The sequence below is a fragment of the Syngnathus leptorhynchus genome, chromosome 8 (assembly GCF_054491065.1).
Source record: "Syngnathus leptorhynchus isolate UIUO chromosome 8, UIUO_Slep, whole genome shotgun sequence".
Classification (NCBI taxonomy): domain Eukaryota; kingdom Metazoa; phylum Chordata; class Actinopteri; order Syngnathiformes; family Syngnathidae; genus Syngnathus; species Syngnathus leptorhynchus.
In genome coordinates this window covers 11,507,150-11,531,189 of record NC_141202.1, presented here as the reverse complement: position 1 = coordinate 11,531,189, position 24,040 = coordinate 11,507,150, and the positions used below count along the sequence as shown (strand labels likewise).

General features: G+C 47.5%; 3 protein-coding genes across 7 annotated transcripts; 1 reads left to right on the top strand and 2 right to left on the bottom strand.

Annotated features, from left to right (window-relative positions):
• On the bottom strand, positions 1-14,430 carry sv2a (synaptic vesicle glycoprotein 2A). Of its 2 annotated transcripts, none has more exons than XM_085917619.1 (15): positions 13,940-14,430; positions 12,093-12,228; positions 9,833-10,597; positions 8,260-8,440; positions 8,027-8,178; positions 7,778-7,911; positions 7,557-7,646; positions 7,305-7,412; positions 7,032-7,120; positions 6,788-6,952; positions 6,584-6,717; positions 4,246-4,452; positions 3,829-3,988; positions 3,445-3,655; positions 1-2,762 (listed from the first exon to the last, which is right to left on the bottom strand). In XM_085917619.1, exons 3-14 carry the CDS (start codon positions 10,443-10,445, stop codon positions 3,472-3,474), a joined length of 2,217 nt encoding a protein of 738 aa, XP_085773745.1. In that variant the 5' UTR covers positions 10,446-10,597; positions 12,093-12,228; positions 13,940-14,430; the 3' UTR covers positions 1-2,762; positions 3,445-3,471. The 2 variants fall into 2 exon arrangements, with proteins under 2 accessions (XP_085773745.1, XP_085773746.1); XM_085917620.1 differs by lacking the exon at positions 13,940-14,430 and adding an exon at positions 12,426-12,463.
• On the top strand, positions 12,853-14,639 carry LOC147052476 (uncharacterized). The gene is made up of 2 exons (XM_085917621.1): positions 12,853-13,243; positions 13,963-14,639. The coding sequence occupies exons 1-2, from the start codon at positions 13,173-13,175 to the stop codon at positions 14,297-14,299; spliced, it is 408 nt and encodes a 135-aa protein (XP_085773747.1). The 5' UTR covers positions 12,853-13,172; the 3' UTR covers positions 14,300-14,639.
• mtmr11 (myotubularin related protein 11) lies at positions 14,618-23,975 on the bottom strand. 4 transcript variants are annotated; one of them, XM_085917615.1, is made up of 18 exons: positions 23,708-23,837; positions 22,406-22,826; positions 20,380-20,449; positions 19,803-19,939; positions 19,654-19,723; positions 19,441-19,580; positions 19,283-19,367; positions 19,013-19,160; positions 18,671-18,758; positions 18,385-18,473; positions 18,173-18,300; positions 17,942-18,020; positions 17,641-17,711; positions 17,255-17,427; positions 17,015-17,185; positions 16,698-16,916; positions 16,084-16,392; positions 14,619-15,598 (listed from the first exon to the last, which is right to left on the bottom strand). In XM_085917615.1, exons 2-18 carry the CDS (start codon positions 22,460-22,462, stop codon positions 15,278-15,280), a joined length of 2,355 nt encoding a protein of 784 aa, XP_085773741.1. In that variant the 5' UTR covers positions 22,463-22,826; positions 23,708-23,837; the 3' UTR covers positions 14,619-15,277. The 4 variants fall into 4 exon arrangements, with proteins under 4 accessions (XP_085773743.1, XP_085773742.1, XP_085773744.1 ...); XM_085917617.1 differs by lacking the exon at positions 22,406-22,826 and having other exon boundaries at positions 14,618-15,598; positions 23,828-23,975; XM_085917616.1 differs by lacking the exon at positions 22,406-22,826 and having other exon boundaries at positions 14,618-15,598; positions 23,708-23,803.
• Positions 23,976-24,040: the final 65 nt, after the last annotated feature.

Sequence of the window (24,040 nt, the reverse complement as noted above, 5' to 3'; positions counted from 1 at the left end):
TCCTAACTTTTATTTTGTGTGTTTTTCCATTGTGATTTTAAAGGGTCGATTGCAAACCCCATGATGAGATTTCAGAAAAATATCACACAGCTTTGAAACAAAAGCACAGTCTCACTTGAGTTTACTATGATCCATAACATTGACATATTTACTTAAATTACGTTCTCTTTTAGAAAACACGCAAAATCAAAGACAACATACAGAATTTACACATCTTTTTGTTTTTTTTACTTTCATATTCATGATTGCACACACATTTGGCTATGCTTACAATGAAACTACACATCCTACAGCACAGTACACAGCGACAAAAATGAGCAATTCGTTGTTACAGTGAACAAATGGAAAAACGAAAAAAGCTTTTAAGGAATTTTCATTGTTTTTCTTTTATGCTAGCGGACGGGAAAAAAACAGACAACTTATTGCTTTGTTAGCTTTTTGTGCTCGCCGCAGACCCTTGTTGCCACGGCACCATATTGTTTGTACAAAATGAACCCTGAACATATGTTAGGTAGCCAACATACCAGGAAATTCAAGTTCTTGCACTGCTAGTTCCTAAATAGATCCAATCAGACATGTTTTGAAAGAATGGGCAGGGTAATCTTTTTACCAAAGACCTCAATTTAAATCCAGACAGATAAGAAGTAAAGCTAAAATTCCAATGATTTTTAGTTCTTGGTACCTGTTGTTTCTGGAACTAGAAGCCTCCAGTTTGGTTCCTGGAAAGCATAAAACCACTAGCAGGGTCTATTCAGTACCCTGCAACTACATTTGAATAGACAAGAAGTAATATGAAGCATAACTTCTGAGAACCTTTGACACTCTGTACATTATGTGTGGTTCCTGGAACGAAAAAGTCTTGATTGGTTCCTGGACTGCGTAAAAGTACTCACATGGTGCTCTTTCTCACCCAGAACTATAGTAACAGATAATCTGAAGCTAAAGTTCTGGGACTTTTAGATCCTGCTACCTGTAGTTCCTAGAGCTAAATGGTTCCAATTAGATACATTGGTGCAAAAGTTCTGCCACGCTCCTCCACAAGTTTCTGGGGCTGTGGTGAAATTGCTTCTTTTTTTTTTTGCAACATTTTTATTGTTGAAACAACTTTGAAATCCTGGTTTCATGTGTGTTTTATTTTCATTTCAAATCTGTAAAAACAGACGGGCTGGAAGTATTCCTGTTTGTAGAGGTCACATGACTGGCAAGCGCGGACTGAGCGTGTATTCACACCTGCATAAAAGGTCCGGACCAGCATTAGAATCGAACCCTGGTCCTTTTAAAGTGGACCAAACAGTCAGGTCTGAATACACCCTAAATTGGACAAAACAGTCAGGTCTGAAGACTTAATTCGCTTCATTATGATCCTCATTTGTATGTACATATGTTCATATGTCTAGAGCACAGATGGCGCACGTGTGACGTGTAAAACTCAAGCGGTAAAAAACATTTGGCAATAATTAACAACATGACAAATGGCACATTGAAATCAATTTTTTTTTAAATGAATAATGAGTGAGTCAAGAGCTGCTTTATAACTTTGTTCAATTGTCTGGTTGGGTAGAATTTGTGCTCTTATTTGGGCGGCTTCCCCAGCATGTGCGTGTACGACGTGCGCGGGCGCTTTTAGTGCAACGAACTGTCTTTCTGGCTCAATTCAAACTTTATTTAAAAAGCAGCCGCCATGTATTCGCACTCCTTATTCCAAATGGACTCAATCCATTTTTGTCTTTCCAAAATTCTGCACCCAACATTCCATTATGACAGACCCACTGATAACATGAATATTTGTGCAGAACACCCTAGAATAATGGCGTGACGAGCTATGATGATGATCATGCAGGTTTGGGAAATATTTGCAAAAAAAGCACGTTTGGGAAAAAAAAACAAAAAAATCATAAATATCAATTTACATTACCCTAGAAAAATATTTTTGTCACAGTTCCAATTTTGACAAAAGTTATTTTATCATTTTTAATACATTTACAGAAACTCTACTCAATTACAGGGTGTTATTTTTTGCCGCAAAACTAACTAAAAAAAAAAAAAAAAAAAGCAATCTGAAACTGAGGTTCCAGGAACCGTTGAATTCTTGGCACCTGATGTTCCAGGAACTGAAAAGGACCAATCAGCTATGTTGTTAACAAAACCTTTTGAATAGGCAAGACTTTGTATCCATAATGTCTTTTTGTGTGCAGAACTTGGAAGTAAATGAATTGAATCCATTTTGAGATAGGATAGTTGACATAATGTTTTCAAAATGGAATTGCGGCTGCCCCATACATAAAGTTGTATCTATATGGCTGCTATCCTATAAAATGGCAGTTTGGACAGAAACAATGTGAACTACGGTTGCTGTGTTGTTGTTGAATAGACCCTGTGCTGTTACACTCTCAGCCCTTGGCAGTGAATCTCATTTACACTCATGATTAGCGCCACCTATTGGTCAAACCCTGCCAGGTATGTCTAGTTCAGGGCAATCATTTTGCCAAGGGGTAAAAAAATAAATAAATCAAGAATTAAAATTGTGATGGGGGATATTGCACTGAAGGATTCCATATTGCACGACACTCACGCTAACATTCACCTCACACAGTTGGTTACCATTATAGTTGTTATGAATATAATTTCCCATATTAGGCGTCTCTGTCATGTCTTACACATTTGTACAAGTAGCTTGTGTTACAACCATTCAGACACCAATGATAATGCCGCTTTTCCACTGGAGCACCACACCGTCGACGTATCAAGGACTATTTCTTGGGCTGAGGAGAAGAATAAACAGATGCATAGTTTTAGCAGTGCACATTCTCCATTTTGCCGCCCTCGGTCCCCTCTTGGATGACAACACGTTCAGTGTCGCATTCTTTTCGCACTTTGACGTAAGATGGGCAAAGCGAGTGGGTACCTGGCAGTGGAAAAGCGGCATTTTGAAAAGGGCCTGGCCTCACATCTCTACTGTGCATGCTTTTGGAGTTCCCAGTCGTCATACGTGTACATACGCATATTTACATACATGTGCCTACGTACACTTGGACATGCATAACACGAGGTGACGGTGGGCGGGGCCAGGAGAGCGACTAAAAAGGCATTTCTTTACAAGGGCATTTACAATACGAGAGCACATACACACTCACGCTACGCTTGTGCTTCAAATTAACACTTGATGACTTTTGCCGAGTGGTGTTATGGAGTGTAATTCATGTTTTAAAGGGCAAAGGGGGGGGGGGCGGGGCTTCGTTTGTGCCCACCACAACAAAACAAACCCGGAATGCTTCACAGTCAACAAAATGAACGCCTCAAATGCAAAGATTTGTGTTTGAGTGGATGGCCTATTAGATTTTTTTGTGGCTTGCCATCTAGTTGCTCGACCCCTGACTTCTGCCACATTTTGGGGGCTCTCCGAATTGCGTCATGATTCCATTCAAAGCAAAGCTACGATCTCACCTGCGTAAGCTCGTCTGCGGCCTTTTATTATTGCAGCACCTGACCCCTGGTCTCGGGTAGTTTGAGGGCCACGAAGCTGCCGGCTGCCAGTGCCCCCGAGGCAAAGAGGATGGGCACAGCCTTGGTGATGCCCACGAAGGACGTGAAGATGCTGATGCCCAGCACGGCCGCCAGCTTGCACAGCGCGTTGAGGAAGCCAAACGCCGTGGTCCTGAAAGGGAAAGTTGAACAACCACATTCACTTCTGTGTATCTGTCCAGAGGTCCATCTATCTGTCTGCGAGTCTATCATCCTTCAATCTATCCATCCATTTATGTCTCGCTATCCATCCAACTATCTGCATATCTGCATCCCGTTTAACGTGGCCAATCAGCATTTGCGTACCTCTTGTCGGATGGATAAAGCTCGACGGTCAGCACATCCAGAGCATTCCAGGAGGCAATGCTGATGCCGCCAAAGAGGCAAAGCAGCGCGATCATGGCCGACTCGCTGTTGCCGAATGACAGGAAGAAGCAGCTGATGCAGGAAATCACGCTGGAGCCCGCTGGGGATGCAAAAAAGTCAAAAGGTTGTTATTCCATGACACGGATATTAATCGACACCCTCGTCTGTTCTTTTCACTCAGCTGTGTGAAACGTGCGTGTTAGTGTCAGATTAGTTTTTGTCTGATTGCTTTTTAGTCATTATATGTCGTCATGACTGACGCTGTGACTTGATAATGGCAGGATTAAAAAGTGGATTAAATCGAGCAAATAAGGCCCAGGTAACAAACGCACAAGCGGTCACGGCGTACGTGTTTACCGAGCATCCTGAGCCGGCCGATCTTGTCCATCAGCAGAGCCGACACGATGTTGCCCGGCAACACGGCCAAGGTACCCAGGAAGCTGACAAAGTAGACCATGTAGGCGTTGTTCTCGTCGCTCACGTCGCTCAGTAGGCAGCCCTCCTTGTTGTGCAGGAAGGTGCTGTTGATCAGCCGACTGTTGACCAACCTATACTTGAACAGGTCTTTGGGGGGAGGGCAGGGTCGGGACCACAATTATCAGAAAAGTGTTAGACCAGATTGACAATGAAGTCATCAGTCATCATATTAGTTGAGTTGGAAAATTATTAAAAATCATAATTTGAGTGGTGAGGTAGATCTCAAATTGATGAGTCAAAGAAACATACATCTTTATTCTCAAATTTAAAGCAAACATTTTGTCAATAACAGGAAACTGGACACAACTACTGTCTAAATGTTAAACTGAAAACAGGGACAAATTCAAAGACCATTTTAGGCTAAAAAGGATGTGGCGGAAGAGTGGACCTTGCCACTTCTGAGCAGTTTCAAGAGTGCCATTCTAGAGTCTCAAGACTGGGTGAATGGATTGATCAGTTCTAATTTGTTTCATGTTCCACAGGTCTCAAAAAGGGAAACATAAAATGACGCAGACGGTACCCACATAGAATCCAAAAGGTGTCACTGCGGTGTCTCGTTCATTGGCAAAGTTTTCTCAGATCGTTTGACACATCTCTCAAAGAGCTCGTCTGTACTCCACATCAGACCTGAGGTAGACAATAGAGTTGGAGACTCTAAAACCCAGACGAGAGCCCAAAATCAAGATTGGTATTCTGTTGTCTTATAGCCGGGTCACTTGATCCCTGGAGAAGATTGGCTTGGAATGCTGTTTCAAAGGTCTCTGGAGGAGGACTACCTTGTACTGTCTGAGATGAAGCGAACAGTTGTATTGGTGACCTTAGAACCCAAAAGTTACGTCAACTCTGAGACAACAGGGTGCTCAGTATCATTCCAATTCTGGAGCTTGGCTTGGAAACATGTTTCACGGTTCTGTAAAAAGGGACATCCGAGCTGAAGAGATGGACAGTAGCTTTGGAGAGCACAGTACCCAGACGAGAAGAACCCACACGGGCATTCTGGTTTGGTTTTATGTGGTGCAAGATTCGGTAGTCGTCATTTAATCCAAAAACCCGGCGTAAAACAAGACTGGTGCGTGCAAGGTTGACTTGGGGGGGCTTTGCTTCTATTGAGCAAGCAAACCGTATACCAGAGGAAACAGGATCGAGGATATAAAGAACAAAAGAGGAATCAGTTTCTGCTTGTGCTTCAACAAAACCATTTGCACCTCCAAGATGTGGAAAAGCCGCAGAGCTCTCTGAAGCTCAAATGAAACCAGGGCAGAGGCACAACGGAAGACGATCCGAGGAGGTGTCGAGAACCTTGTGAACCAGTTGTTGAGACGGATGTAGGGACCTGATGTCTTCAGGCGGTTGTAATACGGGGCAGCATTCCTCAAAGCGGTTTTGGCAGGAGGAGAAAGAACAGTTCTGGCAGTCAACAGAGCTTTCCTTATAACTGTCAATGGCACGCGGGATTCAGGAAAATCCCTTTTACCCCAAAATATCTCCTCATCCCAGTCAGGTGCCTGCGGTTCATCGGGGTGAATAAGACGTACAAGCTTCTTTGTGTCACGATCCGGGTCAGCGGGGTGGGCCACAGACAAGAAGGGGTCTAGGGAATCCTGCTGATCGTCTTGCGGAAGCAGGAGTTTCCCGTCACAGGGGATCTCGAATAGTGTCTCCAATAATGATAAGTAGTTCTTAGAAGCAGGGGAGCCCAGATACTGACCCGCGGCTTTGGTCACCACAGACCCGACCAGTACACCCAAGATCAACCCTGGCATTGTGCAGTCCAGTTCTTGTGTTGTCCAGTCCAGTGCAACATCTCAAACTTTTCCAATCAACAAGAATTTTGGTGAGTGTCACCTCAGACACCTTTGGCAGCTTTGGCCAGTCGCAACACAAAAGCTCTGCTATGACATCATAGAGTGGCGCTGTGATGTCACCAACTGCGATGTCACCAACTATGATGGTTAGCTGTGAAGACCTGAGCCCTCCTTGAGACCAGCAGTGCTCCAACAGCCAGGTGTTAGGAAGCTGGTTAACAATCATGATCATTTGAAGCATGTGCATTGCATCATGGAGACATGGAAAACATCTGGCATACTGGCCCTCAAGGACCGAAATTGCCCACCCATGATCTCAAAAGCAAAACTTGTGGATCCTGTGGGTAAATCGCAGATGGCAGACCCTCTTGAAAACTGACCCGGGTCAATTATTGTAGCCACGCTTGCCTTACCTGTGTTGTAGAAGAGTGTGGCAATAAAGGTGCAGTTCTTGAAGAAGGTGTTACTGGAGGTGATGTCCTCAAAGTAGCACTCCTCAAACAACGAGTCCTCAAACACCATGGACCTCATTTTCAGGTTCATGAACCTGGAAAGTGGTTGAGTTTATTCGTCCGTGTCTTTCCGACGGAACTCGGGCTTCGCGGTCGCTGACTCACTTGTCATTGAAGTACTGTCCCTGGCGATGCACCTGGTTCTCCAGGGTGAAGTTGAAGGTAACGTGCTCTACCTTCTCCTTGACAAAGACTTTTGTGCGTGAGGCGTACTCCTGCTTCTGAAGGTACTTGATCATGTCGGGGAACCACACGGTCAGCCCGTAGTAGCTGCGCCGGCAAAACGGGATGCTCTGTTACAATGTCTCAAAAACCGAATTCATTCATAGAATAGGTTCCTGGGGATTACCTAAAGGACATGGAGAACCAGACAGCCATCATCATGTACGTGGTGCGGCGGTACTCGGGGGAGAATACCGTCAGGAAATTACTCCACACCTGAAAGAACAGAGACAGAGGATAACATCTGTCATGGACACCGGTTTCTGATTGGGGCTCATTCCCTCGTAGAAGTTCATCAAGCCCTGGAACTGTCCCAAAATGGCTGATTCAGAGCAAATCTTTTCTGTCCCTAAACCCCCAGGCGAGCAAACACTGATTTCCTGAATTCATGTTCCTGTACCTGATGGAAAAGCGAGGTGAGCTTGATCCTCCATTTCTGGTGCCAGGCAGCGCCGTCTCCCAAGTTCACCAACTCGTCCATCTGCTTCACCGTTTTGATGGTCGTCACCTGACAGGTCGGTTTAATTCAGTTCACCCCGATGAAGATTGACAAAAGTGTTTGACAATAGGACACTTCAAACAACACGTTCTTGGAAATGTTTTGCCGTTTTTGAGAGTAGCGTAGGCATGGTTTGGAATCTGCGTGACTTACGGAGAAGACCCTCTCTGGATATCCTTTGGCCCTCATGTTGGTGTCGTGCACCTGCTTCAGAATCATCCAGGCCTCATCGTGTTTCCCGTTCTGCAAGCACAGAAAACAATTTGTCATCTCAAACATGACAGCCATGCCACAGTGAAGCCCAAAATGAACATTTGACGGTATGTCAGAGGGAACCAAGCGGTGAGTAGTGTGACTCGAAGAGTTGGACTGACCTCCAGGTAAAAGCGTGGGCTCTCGGGCATGGTGGTGAGGGCCGAGATGGCCGCCACCGCGGGGAAGGCGCACACCAGCACAAAGACGCGCCAACTGTGGAACTGGTAAGCTGAGCCCATCTGGAAGCTCCAGCCTGAAGAAACATGGACATTATCTCTTAATGATTGACCAGAAATCAAGAGACCAATCTGGAATTACAATTCAAAGAGTAACACTTCAACGGAAACGTTGCCAGATAGAAATCTCACCATAGTGCGGGATGATGGCCCAGGCCATGGCCGAGGCATAGATGCCACCAATCATCCAGAACATACAAAGCCAGCTGAGGTGCTCCCCTCGCTTTTCCTGTGCCAGAAACTCAGAGTAGTAGGAGAACACGATGGGGATGGAGCCACCGATGCTGGCGCGGAAACAAGAACAAGAACTTTAGAGAGCAGGTCAGGTGAACACGGCTCGCCTCTCCCCAGTCATGTTTCCTCACCCGACTCCGGAGGCCAGGCGGCAGAAGAGGAAGGAACTGTAGCCTTGCACGAAGGACGAAAAGAAGGCGAATACGCTGTTGATGGAGAGCGAGATGAGCAGCGTCTGCCGCCGCCCGATTCGATCGGCCAGGCCGCCCCACACGAACGCGCCCACCATCATCCCCAGATATACGATCAGGCCTGAAGTCAGGACAAGAGAATGCGAATCACGAGGTTCATTGATCAAGACATCATTTCATTTCTGACGAATACCGGGATTTTGAAAAAATACTTGAGGCAAATGAGCCTTGATTAGAAGAAGGTATTTCTTTGAGTCGCCCTTGCCGAGGCCCGGCATGCTCATGATGGCCGAACCACCTTCACAAGCCAAAGATCCTCAGCCCAGGAGAGAGGGAACACTCCATTACTATTTATAGTCACCCCCCCACCCCCACCCCCACCCCACTCCCTCATGTGCACGACACACAAGCCTTCAGTGAGAGACACACACAGCCTGGAGCTTTTCAGCATCGTCACAGACTTTTCATCGTCGTCCCCTTTCTCTCTTTTCCCCCTCCCCCAGCTTCCTCTCCAAGCCCACAGAGATGCTCAGCTGCTCTGACCCCCCCTCCCATCCCTTGCCCCCCAAACATCCTACCATCGTCACCGTCGCTTTTCTCGACTATTTGGTTTGTCTCTTCAGCAGTGTGACAGCAACTATAAGTTTGTCCAGGTGCTGTCGGAGATGATTATTTTTTTCCTTTGACCCCCCCAAGGTATGTGAATCCTGATGATTATGGATTTTAGTGGCCCTGAACCCCATCCTGCAAAGCCAGTTTTCCCACCTCAACTCAACCCATCCTCATCTTGACCAATAGTGTGCATCTGGTCAGCACGTTGCTGCATTGCGGCTACGTCTGGTCACAGTTCCTCTGCCGTGAAGCGTGTGAGTCACACACGCCCCTCCAGGCCTACACGCACATAGGCTACCATGCTAACAGGCCTGGCATCGCCTTGGAAACACCAGCATAGACGCACAGAGACTGAGAAGTGACATTGCTATTATCAGCAGGGTGTCTTGACAATCAAATAAACCCATTTGGTCAGTGGAGGAGTTGAAAAGTGCAATTGGACACTTGAAAGCCGCGAAAACCGGCTAACACTTGCTCAGCCTTTTGAGCTCATGCGGGAGAGACTGTTGACAGCTAGTCAATACGTGTGCGTGTGTGTGGCAGTGTGCGAGATGGGAGGTGGTCATGTCAAGACTGCTCTTTATTTCTATCAGTGGGACTTGTACAGCACAATACGGGTGCAGAAGAGGTTGCAACGTTCATCTTTGAGGGGTCTAATGTGGGTGTTTGATTTAGGATCAGGTTGGGGTGAAGCCAGGATAAGATTATGTTTTAGATGGATACGTATTTGGGATTATGGGTTAAAATTAGAGTTAGAGGTATCCTTAGGTGCTAGGGCTACAAATCAAGATGTATTGGAACAAGAACTGGGAACATCCAAGTCATAGCGTCCTCAAGAAATAATCCTCTGCCGATGGAAAAATGCCTTGGCAGAGGTAAAGTGGGACAAACTCTTTCTTACCCAGCATGCCCTTGTTGGGCTCTGACAGGCACATGTCCTTCTCGGCGAAGGGCAGCACGAACCCCACCACGAAGATTTCCACGCCGTCAGCCATGAGCGCCAAACCCAGCACGAAGTAGAGTGTCCACTGGAACTTTCCATGACCGCACTCTTGCAGGATGCTCTCGTACTGTTGGGCCAGCTCCTCCTGGTCCTTCCTGCGCTCGCCTTCGTACGCCGACAGGTCCCGGAAGTGCTGTGCCTGCGCCTGCGCCACCGCGCCGTCCGCCTTGCCCGTGTCTCCCCGTGGAATGCCCTGGTACTCGCCCTCATAGATTTCGTCGTCCTCGTCGTGGCCCTCGGTGGAGTCGCTGTGGGCGTCGTCGTCGTTAGCACGGCTGTCGTTGCGGTAGTAGCCTCCGCCGCCACCGTCTTCGCCGCCCGGCACGCTGGCGTAGTCGTCGTCGTCTTCCTCTTCGAAACGCTTGTAGGAGCGGCGGGTGTACTCGTCGGCCATCTTGTCCACGCCGCGCCCCATTTTCTTGCCCACCTGCTTCTTAGCCACCTTGGCAATGTCCTTGGCACCGCGAATGAAGTCGGAGCGGTTGTCCCGGTAACTGCCCTCGTCGTCCATCTTGGGATGCGGAGCTGCTGGCTGGTTACTGGTGCGTTGGAAATCGGGAGCAGTCCGAGCGCATGGAGGGTGACGTGGAGTCTTGAAGGCGACGTCCGCGACTCCCGATACGCTGCGGCTGCAAGCTCACTCCTGCTCCTGCACGCCCGACCCTGAACAGACAGCAGGAAGGATTTCAAATTTGAGTTTCAAGCCTGGATTGGGATTTCAAATTAGAATTTAAAGCCATGTTTGGGTTTGAAAAGCTCAACATGGATCCCTTGAGATGGTATCATGTGTGCCTTCAGTCTGGGTTGGGCGCCAACCAATTTCATTAGCATAGCCAGGTTAGCACTGAGCTCAAGCGTTACACAAATTAGCTAGTGGCACTTTGCGCTGACATTTGATGAGCGCGTGAACCACATCGGCTTCTCTGTGAACTCCAAGTAGAATATTTACAAGACAAATGTCAGCTTCCCACGACAACATTTGAGCACATTGCTTATTTGCAATTATGACGCCTTTCTTGTAACGATTGTGTGGCGCTGGCATGATATTAGCACTTGCCTCCTTGTTACTATAGCGACCACAAAAACATTCCTCCCTCCTCCTGTGTCAAAAAGATGGTTTTGTGCTGAATGTGAAATCAGACTTAAGCATGCATCTCAGGCGGGAGCCATTTTGCCACGGCTGTCGACTGAAATTGACGTCAAAAGTGGGCATGAGACCAAACGCGGCAAACAGGCCAGCCGTGACGTGAGCCATGCGAGCCCGAGGTCACTTTGACATCAATTGCAATTGACAGCAGAGGGCGCTGTAGGACAAAATTAGTTTCACAGTAATCTTCATCTGGGAGCAGCAAAACCATTTTTAATTAAGAGCTTCAGACGCAGGATATGAATCTCAAGGAACCATGCTGTAGTTGACTTGAGAGCTTATGACGTTGCAAACGTTATATTGTCTGCCAAAGATGCTCCCGGTGTGTGACGTCATAACAAGAGTGCTCATGAAGAGGATGATGATGGTGGTGGCTGGTGTGAAGATGAGCACAAGCTCGGATGCAAATGAGCAACAACGAACGGCCTGTGTGTGTGTGTGTGGGGGGGGGGGGGGGTAGTAGTTGCTGAATACCTAATTTGTATCTTCATACATTCATCCATCCTCCCATCAAATGTGTATCAGGGGGTTAAGGCAGCAGCAATGGTGCACAAGTGCACATGACAAGGTCATTTTGACGCACGACGCAGAGCGAGGGAGACCCCCCCCCCCCCCCGCATGCATACAGACCCCTTTTACTGCATGCACGTTTCACGCAATAAAAGAGTAATTAATGTGCTTAAAAATTAGTCGGAAAAGAAATCAACAGATAAGAAAACCACTTCCAGATTGCACACGATTGAAACGCAATAACGTGGCGCCAAGTTCACCTTCAAGCCTTTTTTTTTTTTTTGTTCCTTTTCCTCGGTGGAGGGAGCCACTCACGCAACGCAACGCAACGCAACGCAACGACGTCTCTTATCGCTTCAATCCAATGGAGCCAATTGATGATGATTAGCCTCTTCCTTTCATCCCCCCACCATTCTCGATCATTTTTGGTTAAAACTTAATATAACACCATGTACATTTATGTACATTAATCATAATGGTAATAAAACAAATCTCTCTTACCTTACTGGATTTTTTTCTCTTCTATTTTAGTGCAGGCAATATGAAGCGGCTCCTCCTGTCTTCTTTCCCCTCAGTTGTCGACGTCGTGATGGCTGATGACGATGCTAGGGTGACCACGCCCCCTCTTCCATCCATCCTTTACAATTAAAAAAAGAACAAGTGTGTGTGTGTGGGGGGGGTGTTTATGCGCGTGTGCGTGTTGCGCGTGCACACCACCCAGGCTTGGCGCAGTGGGGCGTGCACGGTGTTGCACGTGCACTGGGCTTGTGCGCTCTGATTGGCTCACGTTGGGCCTGCGCAAAGCTGCCCCCTGGTGGACAATAGGATACATACATCAATGATGTGGTGCCCACTGACAGAAAGAAGGATTCTGATCTATTTCATTGCTTGGCTGCAGTATCAACCTTGCACCAAGAGGGCGCTATAAGACAGCGATGAGGATGCGATGAGCAGACGACGCTGGAAGGCACGCACACACTTGTGTCAAGTTGACTTCAAAGTCAGAATTCTCCGAATATTTTGTTTTAATTATTTGGCCTCCATTATAATTTACTATAATGGAGGCCAAATAATTAAAACAAAATATTTTCTTCCTCACAGCTGGACAAGCATTATGGGAAAAATTGCTACGTTTGTAGCATTTAGCTCACAGTACTTCGAACGTATTTGCCAGTCAAACATTTTAACCCCACATTGGCAGATCCATGCTTCAGTATCATGCTTTTGTATGTTTCGTTTTTATTGAGGAAAGAAAAAAAGTCAAAAAGCTTGTGTCAGAGACCGGTAATTTGCGCGCACCTCAGCGTCCTCTCCTCTGGAGTGCACGACAATGACATATCTCTCTCGGTCCCTCCTTCTCCCCCTGGTGGCCAAAAACGCACATGCGTCACTCTGGCTTGACTTCTCGTGGCACGCACTGTCTGTCCGTTTGTCGAACTTCTCAGCCGGTCACCTCCACCGCCGTGTAGGAACCTAATGATGATGATGATGACAGCGACGCTGATGATGATGGTGGTGGTGATGATGATGAGGCTGCGCGCATGTGCGGCGGCGGCAGCATGAGGGCTGGTGGCTGTGGACATGATGGACCTTCTGTGGCGGATCCTCGCCGCGCTCAGCTTTGATTGCTTCAAGTCGTCGTCGTCCAGCAGGTGATGATTGATTTTCATTTTCAAAATGGATTTTCTAATGATTGGCGCGCGCGCCGGAGGATCCTTTCGTAACATCTCGTTGCATCGAGGGCATCACCAATTTTGGGATTATTATTGTTATTTTCATTCTCGACAAATAATGCAACAAGCTGCTGTGGGAAATCCGTACGATTTCACGCACTCCTGTGCCATGTCGCATTTTTGAGTGGACATGTGGAAAAAATAGTCTTCTGCCGTTTGACATTTGTTGCACTTTGTGAAATTCGAGGTTTGCCGTGACGTCATAAATCGCGCTAATTGAGCCAAGCTTTTCCTCGTTGTAATCAAAACGTCTCTTCCTTTTGTTCGTCTCCAATGTTATACAAATAGCATAGAACTTGTTCAAATTGATTTTTTATTATTGCTAACGTTTTTGTGAGGGGTTGAAATGGCTTGTTCGTTCTCTTTACGGTTCAATTGCTTAATTATTCTGACAAGTAAAATATAAATGCTTCATTATTCGGGTGGCTAATTTAGTTTCAAGCAATTTAGACTGGACCACTCATGTGTAAATTTCATAAACATGTGATATATGGATTAAAATGACATTACAAGTTCAGATATAGTTGAGTAGTCTTGGTCAAAGTTTAGAGAGATGAGCCCAAAACTTGAGCGCTACTATTTTGGACTGCGTATGACAAACACGTATGACTTTACCAGTTGTGGCCTTCCGCCGGCAGGTCCGCCGGCAAGCTGAGCGGCAGCCAGCCGAGCAGCTTGGACAGCAGCTCACTGACTGGCTCGCTATCGCTGGGCCCCGAGGCACCGCACTGCCAGTGCTGCATTAGCTACGAGGCACGCCTCAAGCGCCTGTCATGTGGCCATCTCTACTGCGACGCCTGCTGCCGGCACATCGTGAACTTAGCATTCCGGGATATCGAGGGACTCCCCGACTACCCTTGTCCCATGTGTAGGTCTTTGGGTCAGCTGGGGGCACCGGGAGCCTCGTCCTTGTCGCTGGGATGCTTCCGAAACCCCGGCGTCGGGCAGGCAGAGCCTGTCGGCTGGTGGGGGTGACGCTCCGGGATCCACTGTGACAATGAGAACTTGTTGCGCGCGGAGCAGTCAAGGAAAGGTGCACCCGTCTTCATTCATACGCACCCGTCTTCATTCATGCGCACCCACATAAACATGTGTTGTGCTTCAGTGAACAGCAACTTCCCACATTTTACAGTTGGACATAAAATGCATTTGTAACTGTTTTGATATGCCTTGGCGTCCAGTTGTGACCAAAAAACGACCACCGATTGTGCAGTGAGTGAGTGCCGTGCTACTTTTTTAACTGTTCCGGACCGTATTTATTTTCTTGAAGCAAAACGCGAATAAAGTTTGTCAACTGTGTGTTGCACAAGTCCAAGTGTTGCTTTTTATTTCTGAAATTTGGGCCAAAAAAAACAGACAAACACAAATAGTACACTCGCTAATTTGGTCACGGTACCTAATAATACGATTTCTATTCACCAGTGGCCGATTTGGAAGAGATAATACTATATTTGGTCCAAGAACAGGACTTTAGGATAAGAGTGCCGGTGTGCGCGTGCAAGCGAGTGAGCGGCCAGCACGTGGGTGGGCCGCCGCCACTGCTGCTGAATACCAAAATAACTCTCATGCCCCAAATTCCACAGTGGGTGAAGCTCACCTCCTCTTCAGATACAAGCTCCAAAGCAACAGACTCTTCATTAGGAAAACCTGGCCTATATGCAGGTGGGTGTACCTAATGCAGTGTCCAACAAGGAATTGTTGCAACGAGTGGAAAATGTCTTTTGTTGTTTTCCACTTTGGGAAGTAAAAAAAAAAAAAACATTGCCAACAAAATCACTTTTGTGCTTGCACAAAAATGTTCAGTGCACAAAAAGATTCCTTGCTCCATGGTGCGAATGTAAGCCAAGTTCTACTGCTGACCATTCCCAAATGGAAAATAAGAGCAACCTTCTTTTTCCCTGGTGAAAGAAGAAAATCTGCTTGCTTTGGCCTTAAGGTTGTGGGGCCACGTGATTAACTTGCGTCACTTTTGCTCAATTTGGAGTTGGTGTGACTCGGACGGGTGTCCGAAGCGTGCCCAAAGAGAAAGGTGTGCTTGTTTGCGTTTTCTTTGGGTGCCTGTACAGACGTCGGAGCGGGAATGGCAGCTGCTCCAGGAGACCCAGAGAAGAGGAAGCTGCTGTTGTTGGCGTTGTGGTTGAGGTTGGCGTCGTGGGCCGACCGAGAGTCATCGGCAGGGCGCTCCTGGGCCAGCTGCTCCTGAAGGCGCCGCACCTCCACAGCCAAGAGCTCCAGGGGGTGACGGTGATTGGCGCTGAGCGGGTGCGAGAAGGCCTGCCGGAGCAACAAGCAGTCACGTTACAAATTGAGGCACGGCGTCAAAAAGCAAATTTGAAGTCTGCTCTTTTGGGCAGAAAACCAAATGGAAACTTCCATCAGAAGCAACATTTGAGCGGATTTCCTCCTATTCTCCGTCAATCCACTCCCCTCAAAAGAAAGGCACCCACTCGCTGCTGACGTCGCTATGGAGACGGCACCCAAGAGACTTGTCACTGATTGACGGCTGAAAACGATGGTCAGATACTCGATGCATTTGTGATCAAAGCTCTGAACGAACCGGCTCAGAGGCTCTCCGCTACATTTGATTCAGGGGCCAACCATCTTCTAACAATAATGCTAAGATGTAATAATTTTAAAAGGTTATTTTTTTGTTGTCGTTGTTCTTCATCAATTCTACCCCAAATGTAAAAGGGCAGAATGTGTATGTTGTTTTGCTGAATCTGGTTCAGTCGGGTCACAATTTCTAGCTGTGCACGTACCTGAGCATGCAGCGCCCCCCGGTGGTAACACTCCCTCCACAGTCCCACGCAGGGACTCATGAGGAGGGGCAGCAAGGGCTCGTAGGGGTCAGACTCAGGCTTGACGGGGGTCTCGGCCAGGGAGAGGGCCTTCAGGAGCCTCTCCAGCCCAGGGACGCTCTCGCAGGACGGCGCTCTGCGGTGGCTTTTGCGGTAGACACCCGAAATGCTGCCCCCTGCGCCGCCCGCACGCCAGGGGAGCAGGTTGGCAGGACATGAGAAGACGCCCCGGGAGAGGAGGAACACGGAGCCGGGGGTGGCGTCGCTGGGCTGGGGGGGGGACAGAAACGGACGGCAAAACAGTCACAGTGGAGCATAGAAAAGAAAAACGGGAGCCTTCATCTTTGTGGTCACAATCAAATTAGATTTCCTTCAAAGATGGGCTTTATTCCAAAATTGTTTTTCCTGACCCCATAATTCTATACCTCATAAAATTGTGTTCATTTCTTACAAATTGAAAAGTTAATGTGCTTTTAAGAGTCAATCCATGCCTGTTTCTTACAAGCGCCAACGCACAGTGGTCATCGAACATCTTTGAATATGGCCACTAGGTGTCAGTGTTGCACAGGGTTTACCCGGCGTGCGTCCAGCTGGCTGTTGAGGTTTCCGTTGAGCAAGGGTGCAGGCGGCCGCGTCTGCGCAATGGGCTGCGTGAACGCTGCCTGTCGCTGCCCACAGTACTGGAGCGACCAATCCCACACGGGTGGCAGCGGCGGGTCGGGCGGCTCCAGGCTACTATCTGGGTGAAGCGGTTCTCGCCAGCCGTTGACGGGCGTGTAGCACTGGCCCACGTTCTGGGGGGGGCGGGGCCACAGGTGGCAAAAGGAGCCGTTTGAGCGAGTAAAGAATCCAGAGCAGAGATATTGGTGGTGAGGTGAGGTGTTGCCAGTACCTGCGTGCGTCTGCACCTCTCCCGTTGGGAATTGGCCAGGAAGGTGGAGAAGAGCGGCAGGTGGGCGCTGTCGTGCAGCGCCAGCAGGAAGTCGTCCGTCAGCTGGAAGCGTGCTGGATACTGCGACCACAGCTGCCACACGCAGTCCAGGAAGAGCAAGAAGACGGGAGCCTGAAGACCACAACATACACGCAGGTGAGCATCTGGACAGCAGCTCTCTTGATGAGCTTTGTTTTTCACCTCCTCTTTGTCGTTGTCCCGATGAAAGTTAGTGCGACTGTAGAAGCGGTGTCCCGCCGCCACCCACTCCTTTTGCACCAGGCTCTGGAAGCCCAGGCGGCTGCGGCAGTGGGGGTCACACATCACCTGGACCAGGCTGGACACTAAGCAGCTCATGTCTCGGTCCTCCGCCTCTGTACAACACACAAAATGAAGCAAAAGACGCCTTTGAAAGCATTCCTTTGTGACAAAAGAGTTCAAGGGTGCTAGCTGTTGTCACTTCCAAAGTTGACTATGTACTGGTCCAAATTTGTGATTTCCAGCCCTTCCGCAATTTAGTGGACAACTGTTGTGCGAATAATTGAGACGGCCCACGTTGGCGTAGTGGAGCGTCTCACGTGACTCACCTTGCAACGCCACCGTCATGTGACCACTGCGCAGCAGGCACGCCACCTCCGAAGCTTTCTTTAGACACCACCTACGGGAGACAATGCAGGAGCTTTATTGGCTGTCATCGCCCCACGCCTGCATCCATCCATCTCTCAATTTTTACTCAGTGCTACTTGGGGGGAGGACATATCATCTGATCTATAAAATGCATTTTTCAGCTATTGTGTGCGGCTCTGGAACGTTTCTTCAACAATACCTCCGGTCCGTTTGTAATTTCCTATTGAGGCAGACGATGATGATGAAGATGATGGCGGTTACCTTGTGTAGTCCAGCCAGCGAGTTGCTTCCAGCGTGGACAGCCACTTGTCATCAGGTACAGTCACAGAGGTGGAAATGTCTGCGCAGGAAAAACACTCGAGTTACCCTTCCGTGAAGAACCAAGATTCCTGTTCTGCATGTCATAACAGGGACCTTCGTTGCTCGAGCATATCTTAACCTTACTAGTTGGCAAACGGTATTAAGCAGAGGTTTATGCGCGGCAGCACCTACCTCCGAGACAGAGCGCTCGCAAGCGGCCGTGCGCCAACTGGATGTCGGCGGGCGAGGGAAGCTCCTCACCCAGCTCCACCACCACGCACACGGACGAACGGCAGCCGAACAGAATGAGCTCCAGGTTTCTAAGCGACACACACATTACTGTTGCTAGCATACCATGAACAAAAAACAACCAAACGGCAACTGCGCCGGGACTTGGGGCGCACCTGATGTCGTCCTTCTCGTGGTAGATGTTGTTCTGGAAGCTGGCCATGCGCAGGAGGTCGCTGCCGTGCGGGTGGCGCCAGCACCAGCGCTGTCCCAACAACATAATTGCAAGTCAGTCCGACGAACCCGTTTAGGCGCAAAAAACAACTCCCTCCTCAACCAGAAGGAGAAACAAACGATTGACCAAATCGACACAAACGTGTGCCTTTAAAGGCAAGCTTGCTCATACCTTAAATTAGGCCCAACATGAGGCACAAACAACAAGCGAGGAAGAACTCGACTCACAGGGATGCGTCCATCGTTGAAGTGGGCAAAGCTTTTCTTTAACTCAGTGTCCAGAACCTTCTGCGGGACAACAATGAACCTCGGAAGACTATGAAACAAAAAGGCATAAAAAAAAAGAGTAGATAAAACATATTTCAATCAATTAAAAAAAAAGTCCATATTGACAAGTGAAGCAAAAGATGATTTCATGAAAGGTTCCAGTATTTGTGTTGCAATCGCTGCTACTTGGATTAGCAATAAGCTAACAGGGTTGCTCTTAATTATGCTGTTTTTGTCTTTTAAATGCACAAGAGCTCAAATGGCGGCTCAAGTGTGGGGTGGACTGGCGGGACCCGATTCTACCTGGTGGACATTTCGAAGCGGTCGTTGACGGAGCTGACTCTCCAGCCGGTGGCACCGCAGCGCTCTAGCTCTCGCTCCCATTCGGCCGCCGTCTCGTGCCAGTTCATGTGGGCGTCCCGTCGCCGGTTGCTTAGAAACTGCTTCATTTCTGCAACGAGGAAACACTGATCACACGGAGCGTGTAGCCGGGTACAAAATGGAGTAAAGCTTGTGGAGGTTTCTTTCAGCCGAGGCGTTTGTATTATTTCAATGACAGCCCATCGTCCGTACCTACGCTACCGAGGGCGGCGTTCTGGAAGGACAACATGGAGCCCGGCTTGAGAGGCTGGTACGTTTTGGCGATGGTATGTGTGATCTAAAAAAAAAAAAACGAGACGAGACAGTCAGCCTGCAAGGACAGCAGGAACGCACGCGGGAATGACGCACACCTCGATGACTTGAGCATCAGGGGTGAGGCGATCAAAGAGGAAGCAGATGACTCGGAGGTCGCGACAGTAAAGCACCAGCTCCTCCGGAGTGAACTTGAGCCAAGTGTTGGGGCTCACCAGTTTGGTACGGTTTGGGCCCACTACGCAAACCAGAGGGGGGGGGGGATTCATTGACAACGTCAACACTTTGCAACTGAAGTTTCCTTCACTCACCGACAACGACCTTCTCGATCGATGCCAAAGCGATGTCGTGATCACCCAAAAGGATCGGCTCAGCATTGTCCTGCAACAGAAGATTGTTTAGTGGGGTGTTGCCGATGCCGATCTTCACTCGTCTTATTGTCGTGACGCATTGCGCTGACGTCTGCTTTGGGGGCGTCCTGCGGCACAAAGGCCACTCGGAATTGCGTGCAGAAGAGCGTTCCTGACAGCCAGCCTCTCCCTTCTCTCGCCGTTAACTTCTTCCTCACCATGACGGCCCTCTGTAGCACGCATTCGCCTGCAAACGGTGGACAAAGGGGTCGAGGTTGAACGCTGCACGCAAAACAACTGACAAAAACAACACAACTTCAAAAACTCCGGCCCAATGTGGAATTGCAGGGCCCTGGCGGAACTAAGCTCACTCCATCATGACTTGAAGGAAATCCAAAGCCCAAACAGGAAAAGGCTAATTTTTGCGAGGCCTTCCTCTCCTTCGCATCTTGTTCCATTCATCTCGTATCACGTACCATCGCAACCCGTTACGAATGTGCCACCTCTCGTGTTCAAAAATTCCAACATTGGCTTGTGTGTGAAAGAAAAATTCCAGGTCTCTCGTGAAATGAGATAAGCCCCTTGTCGCCAGATAAGCACAAGGCCTCCCGCTGAAGGTCATGTGAAAACGAGGCGGAGAAACAAATGAGCAAAGGTGAACTAGAGCAAAAGGTTTTAGCTCCGTACCTGGAAGACAACGTAGTCCGAAGACATCTCCACCCCTGGCGCTCATCCTGCTCTGATTCAGCATCCGCTCCTGTTGAGACAAAGACCCTCCATTAAAATCTTCAGGAGCAACTATTTAATGAGGTCACCGCGCAATACAGTTAGCAGAGTTGCTAATGATCCCGTAATGTTTTCCTAGTAAAACCCAAAGCCACAAAGGTAAAACCCCATCTCCCCCATTGCCGGAACATCTGGAGCCACTAAATTTTACTAGAAAGACCCAGCGAGAGGCGCTTTTGCATTTATGAGCAAAAATCGCCGTTTTACCGACGGCGACGCTCATAACGCCACGGTTGGATTCTTTGGGTGGTCACACAATCGTTTGGCTGTAGAAGTTTAGATTGATACTGTTCTTAGACTGCCATTGACGAAAAAGGAAAAAAAAACACATAGATGGAATATATGTTTTCCACAATAAAACCCAATCCGAAATCCGGTGCTCGTTAGCCAACGTGCCATTACGATGCAAGTCTGTTCATTCAAGACCACGTTTCATAGAAGCTTCAGTGTTCTCCGGCCAATCAAATCCAACTGGACAGCAAACAAACTTCTTACAAGTTCAAATCAAGCGCAAATCTCTTTTGCCTAATTGGCTATTAAAGGGCGTCAGACATTTTTTACGCTCCAAAAAAACCGACTAAGTTCATTCCATTCCCCGGACGGCGCTAACAGCCGCTTGTTATCTATTGGCCCTCCGCCGATCAATAAAGCAAAAGAGGGAGCGGAAAGCTGCTCTCATTGCTGCGCCAAAACACTCTCTAGGGGGAGGATGAACGTCTTATGAGGGGGAGCTCAGATGTTGATGCTGATGAAGTCGAAACTCGACTTCAAAGCAAAACCAAAGGAAGGCTGCAGCATGGGCCTCCATTTTGGGACTTTGATGTTTGCAATTACTTTTCTGTTTCCTTTGACAGTTTGGCGTATCACAAGGGGTATCACAAAAGAATCTTTTTCAAAAAAAAAAAAACAATCTAGCAGATATAGCAAAATTTTTGCAAAAGCGTGTGAGAAAAAAGTGAAATCTACAAATAATAAAAGCGTCTCGTTCAAGACAAAGAAGCGTCTGGTGTTTAAACATCCAAAGCCATCTGGGACAAATTTCTCCTCCACGAAAGCTTGCGCGTGCACGTCGGCGTTTTCCAAGTCACGTGACACGCTACATTAGCATAAAACGAAGGTAGCAGATTGGCTGGCCACATCTCATTTACACAGGTAATCGAATGCTCGCAAAATTGCTCGACTGTAGTCGCCATGACAACGCCGACCAGATGTGTCCCGTCTCCTCCTCCGCTGAGCGCACGCGCGGACGCCAAAGGCATCTGTTAGCGTTTCCCCCACGCCTGCTGAAAATAACCACAGAGGAAGAAGAAAAGAAGGAACTTGGACGGCTTGCCTTCTTCGGCCTCTGACTCATCCTGCTTTTTGGCCTCTCAAACAAACAAATGTACAAATGAAGCGCCTGGCTGGAAGCTACAGAGGCAACTCACTCTTTCCAATAGCTCAATTGCTCCAACAGCTGATTCATAACAATAAAATCATCAGGAAAAAAATGCATCCAGACACAAACATTTGAGCACAAATATAAACCAACATACATAATATATACAAATGCATTTACAGTGTGTACACACACAAATATACATAATTATATGCACGTTTACACATCCTAATAAGCACACGTATTTTGTACATACCCCATTTACAGTACGCAACTACACGTTCACTAATTTTTACAGAACTTTTTTTAATCGTTGTTAGAGACCTTGTCGAACTTACAATCGTCGAAATGGTCTGAATCGGAGCCTTTCAGAGTAAAACCTCCAACTGCTGTCCGTATTCATGAAAGCAAAATGATGAGCTGTTTTTAATCAGAAGATATTTGCAAACATATTCCCAGACTTTATTCTTATTCAAGCAAGAGTTACTGCCCAACAACACTTTTTTCTACGCAAGTTGGTTCGCTGGATGGAGTTGGCCAGTTGCTTACCTTGATGTCCGTCCCCATCTGTCGGACTTTGAACGTGCTTTTAGATCCAGTCAGCATGGTTGGAAATCCTCAAAGATATCCGTTGTTGAAGGACAAATAAAAAGTCTCGCTAAAGCAGTCTGCGCTCCGTGTTAGGTAGTGATTAAAAAAAAGAGGGGGCGACAAAAAAAATATGAATGTGGCTCCGAAATGTGTCTCCGGTGGTCATCCTCCGGCGTTGTTTTTGACACCGGCGGCGGTTCGCACGCAGCCCGCGCCCGCCGACGATACCGCCACTCTTCTCATCACCATGGACGCTCAAAAACACTACAAAGACCAAGAAACTCTCGGCGGCGTCGTCGTCGTCGGTTGCTGCTGCTCCATCCGCACACGACAACAACTCGCTTGCTGGCTGGCTGTTGACGCCTTCTTGGCCAGAACACTTGAGGGGGAAAAGACACGTCCAGCTCCTTAAAGGGGCACCACACCCGGAAGTGAAGGCATAACGGGGCGGCGGTGTTTTTTTTCTTACCAATAAACGCAAATAAAAATTACAAATGAACATCTAATTGATTGTGTAAATGCTGGAGGTGTACCACTGCCACAACAGAAAACAAGCTTTGCATCATGAATGTATGCCAAAATGTATGTAAAACATAATTACATTTCATATTTGAATGTGAGCTTCACGTTACAAGTCACAGTGAAGACACGAGTATTTAGAGTCCAGTATTTGATAGTTTAGAGATTCGTTTCGGTAACCTTTCATTCATTCATTCATTCATTCATTCATTCATTCATTTCCCCGAACTGCTTATCCTCACTATCCTCCATTAATTGCTGAAAAACTCTGGGCAAAGCTCTGTCTCAGACACAAAAAAATGTTTTGGCGCCCTCCGGTGGCACCTTGATGCCAATTACTTATCGTCAACATGACTAGTTATTGCTTATGTAATAGAAAGTGCTTTGGTGTGGAGTAAAATTTAAGTAATATTATTTAATTTCTCAGATTAAATACTGATATAATTTAATTAAAAATGTTGAAATAGTTATCAAAATGTTTATAGATTGAAATATTTTCGTTGTATTTTTGTATTAATAAAATGATAGCAGCACCATACACTAGTGGTTATAACATGTTTCCCTGGCAGTTGAGAGGTTTTGGACTCAATTTTTTCTCAAGTTCCTTCCTCCCTACTTGAACAGCATCCAAGTCTAGTTCCACGCGCATATGAAAATCATTAGCCAAGTTTTTTTATGCTTTCGTTTAACTGACTTGGGAAGAAAATAAAGTGATGTGCCAAAATTCTTTTGGTTCGCTACCTTTTTGCGAGCCCTCGGCATGTCTGGCTCCTCGTCTCTCATGCAAATAAAAGTCCAGAAACTAGCGAAGTGCAACAAAGGACTTCAGAGACAAGAAAGTAAAAGTTGCTGTAATCCCACCGTCCCGCTGGTGCACACGTGAGTCTTTCTTTCTTTCTTTCTTTCTTTCTTTCTCGTGTGTGACGACGATCATGGAGAGGAACGTCAGGATTTGGAATTTTCGCCTTTCAATATTACATAAGGCTCTCGGATATCTCGGATCCAAAACAAAACGCTTGCAGACACACGAGCTGCCAGGCATCACGTGAGCTGCATTCAAGAAGTCAATCAGGC